The sequence below is a fragment of the Adelges cooleyi genome, unplaced genomic scaffold, assembly GCF_023614345.1.
Source record: "Adelges cooleyi isolate 19-005CV unplaced genomic scaffold, UGA_ACOO_1.1 ACOO_flye_CR_arks_rails_tigmint_CR_PRNA_651, whole genome shotgun sequence".
NCBI lineage: Eukaryota > Metazoa > Arthropoda > Insecta > Hemiptera > Adelgidae > Adelges > Adelges cooleyi.
Window position 1 is genome coordinate 5,217,847 of NW_026096352.1, and position 16,212 is coordinate 5,234,058.

Consider the following 16,212-nt stretch of genomic DNA (forward strand, 5'->3'; position numbering starts at 1 on the left):
GACAACATTGAACACACCACGACAGACTGATCACTGTGTAAAATACAAAACTTGAACACAACACTGGAACTTTACCGCCGAATTGACAAAATGCCTTTTTTGAAAATATTATCCACTTCATAAGAAATTTTTAAATTCTATCATAATCCATTATGCGTTACAGCCTTATGAACTGATGACTTTTAAATGCTAAAGTATACATGTTTTAAACTTTTTAAATGAAGAATAATTTACTTACAATTTTGGCTAGCCGATTACTAGTTTTAGATAATTACTTTTACAGTTTAAAATTTAGGATAAGTCGAAGAGTGGAATGTAGTATTATTTTTATTTACCATACTCCACCTCCCGTCCTAAATTTTAAACTTTAATAACTTTAAAAGTAATTACCCAGAACCGGTTATCGACCATTGAAATTTCACCAAATTATTTCTAATTAAAATAGTTAATTAAATATATACGTTACCGTTTAAATTTTAAAAGTCGATAGTGCTCTAGAGAGAAATAAGGAAAAAATAATTTTAATATTATAAAACAACATAAACTACTTTGTCTTCAAAAAGAAAAACTACAAAGTTGTACAATATTTTAAGAGAAAATGCCTTTTACTTAATGATTTACCCTGTTTACCGAAGAGTATTCGATTCCGAATTTTCTAATATTTTTCATCTTTTAATCAATGATTATTTTATTCATTGTTGTATTAGCTTATGTAATTTAATTATAGAGTATTCAATTACGCCTAACACTATTATAAAACACTAACGCTTTTACTTATACATGGTGATGTTTAATCAATATTTTTTACTAAAAATAAAATTATTTTTTAGCTGGTGGGGGTTGTAGTGTATTATTGAATAATATTAAACGTATTATTTTGCTCATCGTAATGCCTTAAAAAAATGTCTAAGAGTACTAAAGGATAAGAAACCATAAGCAAGCTCGGACATTTTCGGTTAATAAATCAATTAGAGCCACTGTATTATCATTATTTTTTACTGGTTTGTGGCTGAGTTTTATTACGAGACCTTAGATTATTTACAATTGATGGAGCTAATGCTCTAGATTTTTATGCTTGTAGAATAGATTCCATGTATGTATTGTACATTTTGGGTATATTATTATAATATCTTATATCGAGGGCCAATGTATAAAAATCACATTATTGTTGTATGATCTTACTGACATCAGTAGTAAATGGCAATAAAGCTTTCGTTTTTTTGTAATTTTATATTTTCTAGTCGTTTTTGTAAGTTGTTTCGAAAAATAATTAAAATATTAAAATCACTCATCTTTTCTTATTCGCTTCGTAGACTGACTGTAAAATAAATATAAAATGAATACAAATTATTACGTTTAGTAAAAAAAGACAATATGAATTATTGAAAAAAAAACTGTTGTAAACGTGATCAAAAGAAATCTAGTTAATAAAATGTCTCTCTGCGAAACCACTTCTGCTAATAATGAATATTTTTAATGAACTCGAGACTGTTCTTGTAACGTTCCTAACACGATGGGGAAAAGAGGAAATACAAAATATCGTTCGGTTGTTAAAAAACAGATTTTCAAATAAATCAAACGGTTAGTATACAAATTAACATGCAGCATATTTTTAAAGTCAATTTTTTTAACAATGTTATGTACATTTTATTCCTATTGCAATATTTTAAAATCAAAATAGTATACATATATATATATATACATATATTCTCGTAAGCATTGTTTTTAGTTTAAAACTTTCAAAGATTGAAATTCATTGCACGGTTATATTTGAAAATGTTGTAACGCTTGTGCACATGTAAGAGGACTCGATTATGACAAAAACATGACAAAACTTAAGAAAATTGATAAAAGCAAATAAGGTAAGTCGTTGACGTGATGTTTTGAAATTCATAGAGTCTTAAACAAAACAAAGGTGAGTTATTTAAGTGTGGAAATTGCAACACAATCGTGTAAGACAATACGTTCGTAATCAGATATGTGTGCGCTGAAATGAATTTGTAAACGTATTGAGACCGCCGACTGTTTTAAAGGATCGAGAGGGATGGCGGAAAATATGTAAACGTGGGTTCTTATACCATCTCAAGTCGCCGTTTTCTTTATGCGTTCAGAGAAAACATTACACGTTGCATCCATTCAAAACAGTTTCATTCAGACGTTCAAAATATGATTGTGATAACCCCTGGAGATTCATAAACACAACGACGCGTTCAAATGTAGGTACCTACTATACATTTATCAACATATTATTATGTACACAATAATAATATGTAAACCGCGAACCTTTAAGAATATTGTTTCTCAGAAATTTTCTCTCCTCGGGTCTTACGACAATAATCATATTCCAGTGGGGTTTCGCATGATCGTTTCTCAAACATCAAAATTATTTTAACACAGTAGTATATTTTATAACTTATTAATAATGGTTAATATCAAAAGGTAAAAACAATTACATAGTAAAACATATTGCGTAAAGAACTAGTCGCAAACGATTGGTGTGATGTGATTATAAAAAAACCGTTTAATTTCTAATAACAACGCAAAAAAAAATATGTAAGTTCAGTAAAGAACTTGTAAAATAAATTATAAATTAAATACATGCTTTTCTAAAAAAAATAGTAAAAAGTGAACTAAAAAGTAAAAAATTATTTTATTACAAGAACAATTTACCAATCAATTGTAGCATATTTTATTTAAAATGTCAATTACTTTGAAAACAACCAAAAATTACCTACAATTTTAAATAATGTCAAACATCTTTAATTTTTGACTAAAAAGAAAAGCGTGGGCCCTATTCAACAAAGTCCAAATTCATTGAGTTAAGTATTATAAAATATATGTGTCACACACAAATATTAAACTAAATTTAAATTACATTTATAAAACATTATCTGATAAATTTATTAGGGACTTTGTTGAATAGGGCTCACGCTTTTTTTTTAGTCAAAATATAAAATGTTTAACATTATTTAAGATTTTAGTTAATTTTCGGTTGTTTTCTAAGTAATTGACATTTAAAATAAAATATGCTACAATTGATTTGTAAATTGTTCTTGTAATAAAATTATTTTGTTTACTTTTTAGTTCACTTTTTACTATTTTTTTTTTTTTTTAGAAAAGCATGTTTTTAAAAAAAAATGTTTTTATTTTTTTACGTTTTAGTCCTATTAAAGGTATTGAATAATTCCTGAATAGATAACTAAATTAATTTTGGAAGATTTGGAAAAAATGAAATTTTTGTGAAATGACCCCCACATTTGACCCTGTATAGGGCGACCTGGATGTCCGAGTCCCAATATAATCACAGAATATTGTATTGTCATCTAAGATGAGTGTCTGTGCCAAGTTTCAGTCCTATACGACATCGGGAAGTGGGTTAAATTAGTTTTAGAAGATTTGTAAAATACCCGTACAAACGTACGTACGTACGTGTTAGCGAGCTAAAGAAAAGCATGTAATACTAAAATAGAAAGAAATGTATGTATTCGGGTTTAGTTATGCAACATAATGAAATAACTGTAAAAAACAAGTGGTGAATATAATAAAGTGCTTTAGATTAATTGGGAAGAAGTAACAATGATGTTGAGTGAAAAAAAGGTGTCATTGATGTAATAAAAAAATTTTTTAAAACTGTATTGAGTCTAGAAATAGTATATCAAAGTGAGAGCTTAGCATTGAATAAGAGCGATTAAATACAATTTAAGTTACTAACATGAGACTGGTGGCTATTTGGTTCACGGATAGGCAGTATCTTTTCGACCAAATTAATATTAATTAACCGACTTCAAAAAGAGAATGAAGTTCTCTATTCCACTTTAAACGATGAAACTATGATCATTGATTTCTATTGAATGGAACTTGATCCTAGTCCTTGATGGTTTGGAAAAAGAGCAAATCGATTTCAGCTTCAACACGTTTAAAGAAAAAAAAATGATTTTGCGTTGTCACTCAAAAAGGTTTCTGAATTTTATACCCTAAAATTATAAATCAAATGACCGGTGTATAAGGACAATGACATGACAGTCGGTTTTGTTATATATTTTGTGAATTTGCATTGAATATACTAAACTATGCTTAAAGTATTATAAAATTGTATGTTAGTTCAATACATTATTGAAATATCGTATATTACTCTAATATCAACCATTTTTAAGGACCTCATTGGCACAATTAATTCTACACTATTAGGTGCTAAGATTCCCCCCCCCCACGCCATGACTATATAACAAATCTAAGTGAAAATCATAAGCCAAAACTATTTTTTACTTCACTTTAATGTATCCCCTGACAGAGGACTTATAGATTTATTAATACGTTTTATTTCATGTGAAAACTAAAATTGTATTTGAGAGGTTTATATTTCTTAAAGACTTACTAAAATAATTTTTAATTAAGTTCTTCTTTTAGCCTAATAAGTTTGGTATTTTTTTAAAAATGTTTTATGGTATCGCTGATAAAGGGTTTATTTATTATATAGTATATCCTTTTCATAATTTATATGTTAATTTTTAAAGAATAAACTCAAAAACTTATTAGAGTTCATATAAATAAGTAATATTATTAATAATAACACTTATTTGCACTATTATCATACTACATTTATAACATTGAATAAATAAATAAACAGTTGTGTTTAGTTACTTTTACTAACACGTCAAGTGGCCTATGTTAAAAATATCATTTAAAATAAATACTCTTATAGTACATTTATACAGTACAACATCTTTCTGTTATGTTATTAAATTCAATCCATTGTTGATTTAATAATTTGAAAGAGGCGGTAAACACAACAGTGTCCTAACCAACGAAAATTCAATAATAGAGACAATAACACCGTTTTATTTAGAATTAAAAATATTTTAATGCAACACTGTCTTATTTTTTTTTTTCAACTTTCCACTAGATTACATTTTGAAAAACTGTTTATTGGACCGTACAGGACTGTACAGTGTAAAACTTTAAGGTAATTAATTAATAATAATTGTTCTAAATATGATACTTGGATATCAACATCGTCGACAATATATTTTATTTTAATAGCAAAATAAAATAGTACACCAAATTTTATACTTTTTGGGTATAATATATCGATGGTATACAATTTTACTTTATTCAAACACTGGTCTATAATAACAAAAGTAAAGTAAAAGCTATGCGTAGGTATAAAATAATGTATAACCGAGTAGGTTTCTCAGCCTGACACTTAAACACGTTCACGCGGATTTCGGTCTTGTGGGGTCACAATTTTATGTATAGTTGTGGCAATTCTTTAGGATGGCGTTTAAATCGCCCGGCCGTACTACAAGTTACATCCATGGTCTGTGTATTTACTATAAAACCTTAACTGGAAATTGACATGGTGGACAGACAGCTTGCTAGAAAAAAGCCCGGTCGACCTACGTTCTTGATTTTGCTTCCTTTATATTACATTGCATTACAACTGGACATCACATAAAATGAATGTGCGTCCACTCAATAACAAATACGTTTCAACAAAATATACGGTTCAGTTTATTATATAATACCAACTAGGCTTTGAACGTAAAGTTACAAAATGTATTAATTTAATTTATTCCATAGTTTCTCGTTAGCAGTAGTCATTCAATTCATATATTTTAAACTCCGTTTTAACAAAAAAAAAAAATGTGCATTTAATTTAATTTCAGTATATAACAAAAACGTTTTACAGCTAAAATCGTTTAGTGTTTTTTTAAAAACAATTGTTTTTATTTTTAGTTAACGAGTTGGTTTCTATAATGTTGATTTAATGGTATATTTTTATTAGTGAGTATCCAATAGGTAAACATTTAGACTAGAAATTAAGTAATCGTTAAAAACTAAAACAAAAACATAAAATTAATTAGCAACATGGGTCGTAATTATTATGACAATACTCAGGTAATAGAATTGATGCAACTAATATATTATAGTACGTATTATATAAAATGTTTTTTTTTTACTGAAAATCGAAATGTGTTAATTTTTTTTTACAAAAAAAAAGTACTATAGTTTAAATAAACACACAACCAACACACGCAGCTACACTATATTTATATTATAGTAACCATAGCTTCGGTAGTATGATACTGAGAAAAATTAGTTTACTGAAAACTGCTACTATACTGTGCTATACACACTCAATATTTAATGATGGTAAATTACGTATTTTTCTCTTTTGGAAATGAAGACAATAGTTTTTCATACAAACTAATTTATCCATTATCGTATATTAAATAAATTAAAAAAGGTATACCAAAACTATTGGAGTTGTTATTAGTGTCGTGTCAGAATAGTATACAATTACTTCACTCAATAATTGATCAATACAGGACAAAACTCGTAAAAGTGCTCCCTTAAATGAAACTAAACGATAGTATACAATTGAATGAGCATCTGTATAAATTTGATAACAGTTACTCAAAAAAAAAAAAATTAACGAAAACGTCAAATTGTCAACCTCGAGGTTCTTTATCCGCCCGCGACTGGGGTATATTGTAGTATGCTTCTGCACTTAAACAAGTACTCAATGTAACACCAAATGTTCACTATTAATCTGTACTTGTGACTGTACACAACAGCTAGATAGTATTAATCTTATCATTGAAGTCCATCCCATGGGAATAAACAGGCATTGTCGGCAAAGTTTGTTTCGAGAAAAACGCAAACAATCGATTAGTAACTAAAAATATATACATATACTTATACAATATTCGTCCTACTGGTTTTCTAATCTAGGACTCCTTTAGAGTAGCACAAAAGGTTATCTACTCTATTGGAGCATCTATTCTTTATTCTATGAGTCCTAAATTAAAACGTTTAAATAGTTACCAACCAGATTGATCTGATAGAAGTTTTCTTCTGCAGTTTTCAATCTAAGGATTGGTTTGCAGCAATTTCCGTGCTTCTCTGTCGCTGACCTTCATCTTCAGTTATTAGTATGAATTACATTCTTGATCTTCTATAATCTGTCTCATGTATTCTAACCTAGGTCTTCCCCTGTGGTTTTTTCCATCAACCCTTCCAAGATTAATCTTAGCATCCCTTCGTGTCTTAGAATATGACGTATCCATTCCGATAGGAGTATAAGACTCCTAATACGACCATTTGAAAATGTATGGAGAGAATCCTATGCGACTAATCGCTGTTGAAATAACTAATACATAAAAGCTTCTACTAATATTCTGATGATCTAGTATCAACAGTTATCCTTTTTCATCACTTCATAGCTATATGTTTTTGGCCTGAACAAAAACTACTTTGGATGCTATTAACTAACGGCCATCCATTTATTGAGTAAATAGTACATACATCGTGAAATACATATCAGAGACCCGTAGGGGTGTTTTACTTACAGACTAGTAGATAATTGGCCTCTACCGGGATTTTCTAGTACGTGCCAATGTCTGGAACGTGACAGTTAGTTATAGATAGGTTTATAATATTATCCGACAGTCTAAATAAATTATTATCCGTCGACGGGACGTGTGAGAAGGCCATTATACAATTAAATTTGGCCAACCAGACAAACAACTGTCAACATCGCATAACTCAACAATTAGGGATTAGCAAATAGCAATAATAGAGCATCAGTAAAAACATGTTGCACTAACAGCTTGTGTATGTAATAGAGATTAGGAGAAGATATTAACTAACAACTATCGAATAAAGTCTACAAGCATCATATTATTTATAATTAGAATTGACGCTAATACTCGTAACTCTCCTATAGTATTTTATGGAAAACGGTTAACCGAACAGTCAACAGTTTTAGACCTTAGATTATTCTCGATTTAAAAACGAATAAAATGTTGTTGTCATTTAGATCATAATTTTTTATATATATATATAAATGTAATAACTGGATTTAAAAATATATCGGCTATTTATTCCGTACAAATTAGTAATGGGAAATCTGAGTTTTCATTAAAGAAACGCTTTTCAAGACACTTAAAATCTTTGAATTATTAAATATTATTACAATATAGAGCTGTGAACCGATGTAAAATATTTCTTATGAAAATGTAATTTGTTAAATCCGTAATTCGAAAGCAATTTATTGTCAAAGTTGAGCGTTTTTTTAAATTTTCATACTACTTGTATACACAGCTTTATATTGAAATAATATTTAATATTATCAAATAAATTTAAGTGGCTTAAACAGTTTTTTTTTTCCGGATTTTCGGATTCCCTTCACTAGTACTAATTGAAATACAGATTAAATTTGATATGTATACTGTTTATGATTGGATAAGTAACTAGAAATGGATTTATTATTTTTTAATAATAATACGATAAGTATACGATTGGTCTTCAACATATAAATAAACATAATTGTAAGCAATTGACGCTTTATCGTATAGTAACAAAGCTATAACCGAATTCGTAAGAAAAGTGTTGAGTCACTAAATGATATTCAGATTATAATAACTATTATTATTAAAAAATAATGTCTAAAAAATAAGTTTATTATTTATAAACAATGTTACATTAAATTGTATTATCATTACATAAAACGTACATTTTTTTATAAATGTTTGTTTTTAAGTGTCATCTCAACTAAAAAAACGCAAAGCTATGAAAAATATGATTATCAATCAGATTATGTAAGAGTAAGTGAATTTGGTATGACCTAACTCAGTAAGTATATTTTATTTTGTTATGACGTAAGCATAATTATAATTAATGAGGTATCTTTATACTATTATAAGAATACATTATATGACATACCTACATCACTAAGGTTTAAACAGTAATTTTAATTTTAATATCACTATTCTTAGTTTGTAATATTATACTTATCTAATTATTTTATTTTTTATTTAAGTTTTTAGGATAAAATAATACTTAATAATTTTAATAAAACTAAATAATATTATTATAATATTATACAAACAATTTATATAAAGATATACATTTTGAAACACTACGGTTCCTATACTAACTATTTAATTAAAGATTCTCTTGTATATATATTACCTTAGAGCAATCTGATAATTAAATATTGCGATTGTTAGTTAATATTAAATTAGTACAAATTAGAATGTTGTTGCATTGTAATAAGAGGACACTTTTTGTACCGGCCGTTAAAAATGTATTGTGAACTGTACTAAGTAGCAGTCTAAAAAGAACCCTAATCGTGATTTACATTTTTACTTTAGGTACTGAGTTAGTACTGACTATTGAATAAAACGAGCATTTTTTGTGGCAGTGGAGTCAAGCTATTTAAAAATACGATTAGCTTTAATTTCTTTTGTGGTAAAAATTTAATACAAATTAGAAGATGTTTGGTATATAAGAATAAAATTACTATAGAAATAAATTAAGAACTAAAATTAAAGAACAGAAACCTTTTTATTGTCTCCTAAAAAATCTATATTTTTAGCATCTTTTTCACATAACCCGTCCAATTGTACAGTACAATTTTTGTGTGCATTACAGTTTTCATAAAATATTTAAAGATTATATATTCTATTATCGCGTCCTATACGAGTTCTCAACAAACTGAATTATTTTTAAATAATAACGAAAGACATCGGTTTGGTAGCAAAAATATTATAAAATAAACGAATCTTATAATTATATTACCTGGTATGAGAGTTCGTAGAAAGATACCAACTGCCAGAATCGAAGGTAACATAGTTGATTTGTCGGTTTCAAAATCTGAAATACAAAGATTTTAAGTGTGTTAAGCAATTGTTTACATTTACCATTTATCTTAAGAGTAGTAGGAACATTTTGATTATTTTAATAACAAACAATTTTTTTACTGTGGATCTAAAAATTGGACAGAGTTAAATCTAACGATGCTTGTCATTCGTCTCCATTGTGCTTGTTTTTTTATTGTTATTTTTGTATAACACTTAACCCGCAGAAAACTATGTCAAAGATAATGAAATTTCCTAGTTTATTAAATAATTACAAGTCTTAAATACAGTGTTGTTTAATATTTACAATTTGTTTTCTATCTTTTCACGTTTTATGTTTTATTGATAAGTCATGATTTTGAAAATGTCTTTAATTAACATTATTCTCTTCACTTTGATGTCTTATGATCTGATTTTTTTTCCATTTGTGTACATCTGGTTGACAAAAAACACGATCACAAGTTAATTGTTATCGTGAACATCTTTCGTGGTTAACCATGTACGGTTTTCATATATTTCTTTTAAACCCATTAGTGTTTAGTTGTCAACAAAACTCTCAGACCAGAACCTAAAATGAATAGGTCATAAAACTGTGTAGGCTGTAGCTACTTTACACCGTTGACCGAGCGTATAGGTACTTTGGAGAAATTGATCACGGTAAAGGTACAGGGGACTGTAGCGTTAAAAACGTAATCAGTCAATTAGGTTTGCGGACCACATGTCCATCCGAAAAGGTCCCAAAGCAACGTGTCAAAACGCATTACTAAAGTAACGTTCACGGTAGAATTATCTATGAAAATATCATCGATCTCCTCCACCCCCTCATTAATGGGTTCTAATTTATTGCACAAAAGTTGCATATATATATATATATAATATATACATAAATATGTTCTGTATACCATTTGACTTATGCATTTTTTATCTAGATGAATTGTTTTTACACTGAGTCACAATTACAAAATCACCTTTCATTTGTTCAATCTTTTTAACAAATGGCCAATACGAATTCAAAATTTAATTTTTATTATTTATATTATCTTACATAAATATACAAAAATGTATTTTCCATCATAAATGACCTATTACCCAATGACCCATAAATACCTATTGAACGCCTAAAGCAATTTCCACCAACTTGGTTCACTTATGATATACGGCCTGGAAAAAAACACTGTGGGGGGTAAGACATTGTGTTCGTAATGCTTTATAAAATATGTAAACTGTTTTTTGATTACAGATTTAGACTATTTATGCTTATTTTTCAATATTTAATCCATCTTCTTGTGCTTTAAGTATAAGATTTATAATTAAAAGAACAGCCAGATGTACCCAATCTCCAACTAAACTCTAATTTTTTGACATTCAGTTTCCTATAAAACATTAAAAACAGGAATTTTTATTTAATACAACTTAACGTCAGTGAAAATATTATTCGTAGAAATAACTCTTCGCATGATTGTACAAACTGTTAAATGCGCACTTTATTTTTTGTTTTAAACTAAGAAACAACGAAGAAGTGTCTTTACTATACCTTATAATAAATTGCACGTACGTAATGTCCTTTATAAAAAATCCAAGACAACAACAACTACTGTTAATGAGACCCATGTGTTCATAAGTACAAGAAAAAAGGGATTCACATATAAGATTCTATAGCTAATTTGACACAATCCTGTAATTCGAAAAAACGTTTTAACACATCAGCTAATTCAAGACGGAACCTTAGCCACCTGAAATTTAAACTGTTATTTAAATAAAATATTTTATGGTTTACTTAAAAAAAACAAAAAATAACTTGTGTCCTTGCAAAAAATTAATTGTATATAAACTAAATTTCATTAGGAATAAATTATAGGTACGATATTAAAGCATCGTAGTTTGCTATACGTTTCTCTTGTTGATATCCATGTTTCACAGAGTATATATCTAATATTATCACATATCGCTTGTTTGCTACAACAACGACATAACACAAAAATCGTCATTTTTGAGTTGTTTGCAAATAATAATAATTTTAGTGTTTTTCTTTATACTGCAAGAACGACATAAGTGAACATTCAAAATTAGCCGCTAGGTGGCAGTTGTGACGTCATAAGTTAAAATCTTAAACTAACTCCTAATTTTATAATAACAATATTGTTGTAGGTAAGAATAGAAAGCAAGAATATAGTGTGTTATAACACTTTACTTCTAATAAAAAAAATTTTAAAGCAATATAAATATTAAACATGATTTTATCATAATTTCATTGTAAATAAAATTTTCAAATTCGTTTTGTGTAAAATCATGTTTTTTGTGTTATGTCGTTGTTGTAGCAAACAAGCGATATGTACATCATGACTTTATTAGTTAAATGCGGTTTTCACCTTAAAACGGTTTAAAGCAATTTATCCTCAAAGTAATTAGCTAGCTGTTAAATGTTATTCAAATCTACAGGAACCTACGGCCTACAACTATTATAGAATATTTGTACCAAATGCGCTAATTGTCGCATAGATACATTATATGTTGGTCATGGAGGACAAATTGACAAAGTTATTTTCCGAAATTACTCAAAATAATAACATACTGACAAAACCGAAGTCAGCTTTCAGCGTATAACGTAGCAAAAGCTTCTTTGAATTTCTCAAATCCAATTTAGTAATTATTAATTAAACAACAGCTGTTGACTTTGTTTACAAACAACATATATAAAACCAAGAATGTATTCGTCGGATCTCTCGTTGGGTTTGCTTTAATATTTAAACTAGCAACTTATGGAACTACAAAAATGTAGGTATACGTTACATTTTAGCTGTGTCAAAAATGTAAAGCCAAATATATTTAAATATCAAAATATTATTGATTTTATAGCTTTAAAATTAAAATATATAATGCAATTTTTTTGTACTGAATAGTCAAAATGGGCGTTAATATGTATTATATACAAATATTTCAATAATCCCATTATTTTGTGCCCAAACAAATATTTTCATCATTGCTACGTATTGAAATTTCATTGAAAATAAGGTTATTAAGGTCTATATAAAAATTTTCTTATTATTTTCATTTATTTTCGAGGCCTATGATACCCACGCATACTAATTTTATTTTGTTTATTTATTCCTTCAAAGAATGCTATAATGGCGATGCTCACAAACTGTGTCGAAAATAGCAGGTAGCTAAAAGATTTACATAAACTGCGCCCATAACTCAAATTTGTTTATAATAATATCATGTTACGGTTTAGATTAAATGATATAATGATTTCTTCTACCTCGATATCCTTATTATATGTGATGCCAATCAATGCTTATTAGTGAGATTATTTTTCTGTCTATACAGAGTAATCATTTTATCGTAAACCACTGTTTTTATACAAGGTAATCTCAATTTTTCTCAATTTTTCACATTTTTTTTTGTTTTTATTCCCCTCCCAACTTGGTTTTTTTTAAAGCAACTTTGAAACTTAAATGGTAATGCGTACATTTTAATAACTTTTTAAATTAAAAATAATGTACTTAAGATTTTGACTGGTCGATAACCAGTTTTGAACAACTATTTTTAAGTTACAAGAGTTTAAAAGTTAGGACGGGATGGGAATCGCAGTTGGGAAGTGCAAGCAGATAAAAATAATACTACACTCAACTTCAATAACTTCAAAAATAGTTATCCAAAACTGGTTATCGACCAGTCAAAATTTTAAGTACATTATTCTCAATTCAAAAAATTAATGTAATGCATGCGTTACCATTTAAGTTCCAAAAGTTGCTATCAAAAAAACTATGTTGGGAGAGGGGTTGTTAAAAACGAAAAAAAGTAAGATTTCCTTGTATAAAAACATTATGAAAAAAAAAATTGAATATATTTTTAAACTCTATGAGATATTGAGCGGTTATCGATAAAACGACCACACTGTATAATATCTGTAAATCAGTAATAAGTAGTACTCGGCCGCTGAGGTACCTAAGACCTTTTGTATTATTAAATTACTGAGTAAATATAATATTAAGCTAGTTTTAATAAAAGTTTTACGTACGTTAATTTAAATGAGATAAAAATAATTATTCAAAAATCAAGGAAAAAAATGTATTGAAAACGACAATAGATTTTTGTCTACAAAAAAAAAAATTAAAACTTTATAATAATTTGTATACATTGTCCATTACGCTTATCATAATAACTACACAAGCTTAACATTATTTTTTAATCCGCTATTTATTTATTTTATAATATATTTTAAAATAAAGTTCATATTTTTTGAACCGCCGAGTTTATCTAGTTGGACGCAATCGGTGTGTATTTAAGTTATCTGTTAATATTATGCTGATAAAACTTGGCATAATTCATGTAGTGTGGGCGCAGTTTGAGTGTACTTCCTCCGGGTATATATCTTGTATATTATAGGAGAACTCTAGCATCATATCATATCATACTTACATCATATCTATAACATTCAGTACGCTGCCTGAGTATTGTGTATTGTGTACAATGCTCAGCGCAGTTTTGTACACAAACAAATGTAATTTTACAAAAAAAATTCATGATCGTCGTCTTGGATAAGACAGACTAAGATTGCGCCGGAGGCAACGAATCACTCGGTTGTAATATTTTCTTGACACATACGAATGGTATTATTGTGTGCGTGTAAGACGATATTGCGAGCCACGAGTGGAGTTGTCAGTTTTGCATTATTTATTCACCGTGGCTAGATTGAAGTACATATTCGCGTAGTAGAATGTTGTAATAAAATAAAAAACGAAATATACAATAAGAAAACAACAACATGCAATAAGTTTTACAGGACTTCCTAAACCTTATGTCGTAATATTATGAGTGACCCGTATTCAGCGTTATAATTATTCAAATTATTGGTCACAATTAAAACTGTTTAGTGCAGGCCAGGCAGGTGTTCTTGGCCTGTACATATTATTTATCAGTAATGCATTTTTTTGTGCCCATTCAAATTTGAGCCGAATTCGTGTACTTGATAAATATCAGTTTTTAATCGCATCTATCTTTACGACTGATTATAAGTTACAAACTATTTTATTACTAATAACAATATAAAACGTAATTATCGAAATAGAACAAAAATGAATTTTTTTTTTCGCTCAATCAATGCACCGATTCTATGTAGCTATTCTATATGTCAGAAATCGTACCTGAATGTTACTTAATTGGATGAAAATTTAAAAAGTTTGCCCATTGGTCATTCTCCTTTAAAATCGAGTAAAACACCCAAAAGATATATTTTTTAAATAAAAATTACAGAATGCTATAACTTTAAAAAATAGTCCAATTCATATTCCACCAATATTCATTATTTTAATTAACTTTCTTTCTATTATGCATCTAAAATATCCTCCTATCTGGTCTTTTTTCATGGTAGAAAACTATTTCAAAACATCTGAGTTATATTTTTCAAACGACTTGCTGCCACAACTTCGTTTCCAGTGATATGCAATAGCTGTATGTATGCAAGTTACACACGTATCAGATAAATTGGGGTCTCTTGCCTCCAACGGCTCTACGTTTTCAATTTTACGACGCCAAGAATGTTTTTTAGGGTACGGGTATATAAAATAATATTGTTTACAGATACACGTGTAATACGGCGGTTTCTAAGTATTTCTTATGCTAAATTTCATTGGTTCCGCACGAGGTCGTAAAAACAAAACACGAACGCCGTAAAACTGTTTTGAATACCAATTTTTGCAATAGATATCAATGTATCATTATATAATGCGAAATAGCATGTATTTTAAAACTTATATAGGTGGCCCGATCGACGATCAGGCCACCTATATGTTCGACTGTAAGTCGGACGAATGGAAATGTAGTTTAACTCATCAAAAAAACATGAGTGGAATGACCTCGTATGGCAGGATAATGAAAATTTGATCAAAACAGCAACGACAGGTAAAGGTAGAGGTAAAGCACACTAACAGGAAGACTATAAAGACGTCGGAAGGAAAGTATTAAAGAACTATTAGGAAAAATTGAAGAATAATAAACATCAGCCCAAAATTAGATGGTCCGGTTAGGTTAGGTTGAGTGGACGTAGTTTTGGAACGAATTCAGGTTTTCTAAGTCGAATTTAAATCCAACCTAATCCAAGCCGTAAGACAAATTCATGTCAAACCGAATAATCTTAATATTCGACCGAAATGAGTTAGACAATTCAATATTCAAGGTTCATTTTCTTTAAAAGCTATTCTTGTTAAAAGTCTAGCCGCAGAGGTCCCATAGAGGATTTTTGAGTTTCTATTTGCTTTACAATGCTATTCCGGGAAAACAACACGGGACTTAACCGACGTCTCTTACAAACAAATTGTCCAGGAAACACGTCGGACGTTAGAGGGAGAACGACGGCGTTTTGTTGTGCTACACGAATAAATGTAAAACGTATAAACTATAGGTATTGTGTACGTGCGGCCACTAAAAGAACGTCGTGTATACTTTTCGCTGTCTTGGTTTCTTATATTTCCCCTTACCACTTCCTATCTGTCACTTCTTATTCGACCAGACAGGACGACAACTCGCATAACTCAAATTCACCATTACTATACGACGGTGCGGCGTT

The 16,212-nt window shown here is 28.7% G+C and overlaps 1 protein-coding gene across 1 annotated transcript in view; it reads right to left on the reverse strand.

The window, feature by feature from the left end:
* The window catches only part of LOC126844468 (carbonic anhydrase-related protein 10), an 85,887-nt gene that overhangs the window by 56,224 nt on the left and 13,451 nt on the right, over nt 1-16,212 (reverse strand). Inside the window, exon 2 of the mRNA XM_050582687.1 lies at nt 9,586-9,660. Within this exon, the coding sequence (XP_050438644.1) occupies nt 9,586-9,637 (52 nt within the window). The 5' untranslated portion in view covers nt 9,638-9,660. The remainder of the gene's footprint in view (nt 1-9,585; nt 9,661-16,212) is intronic.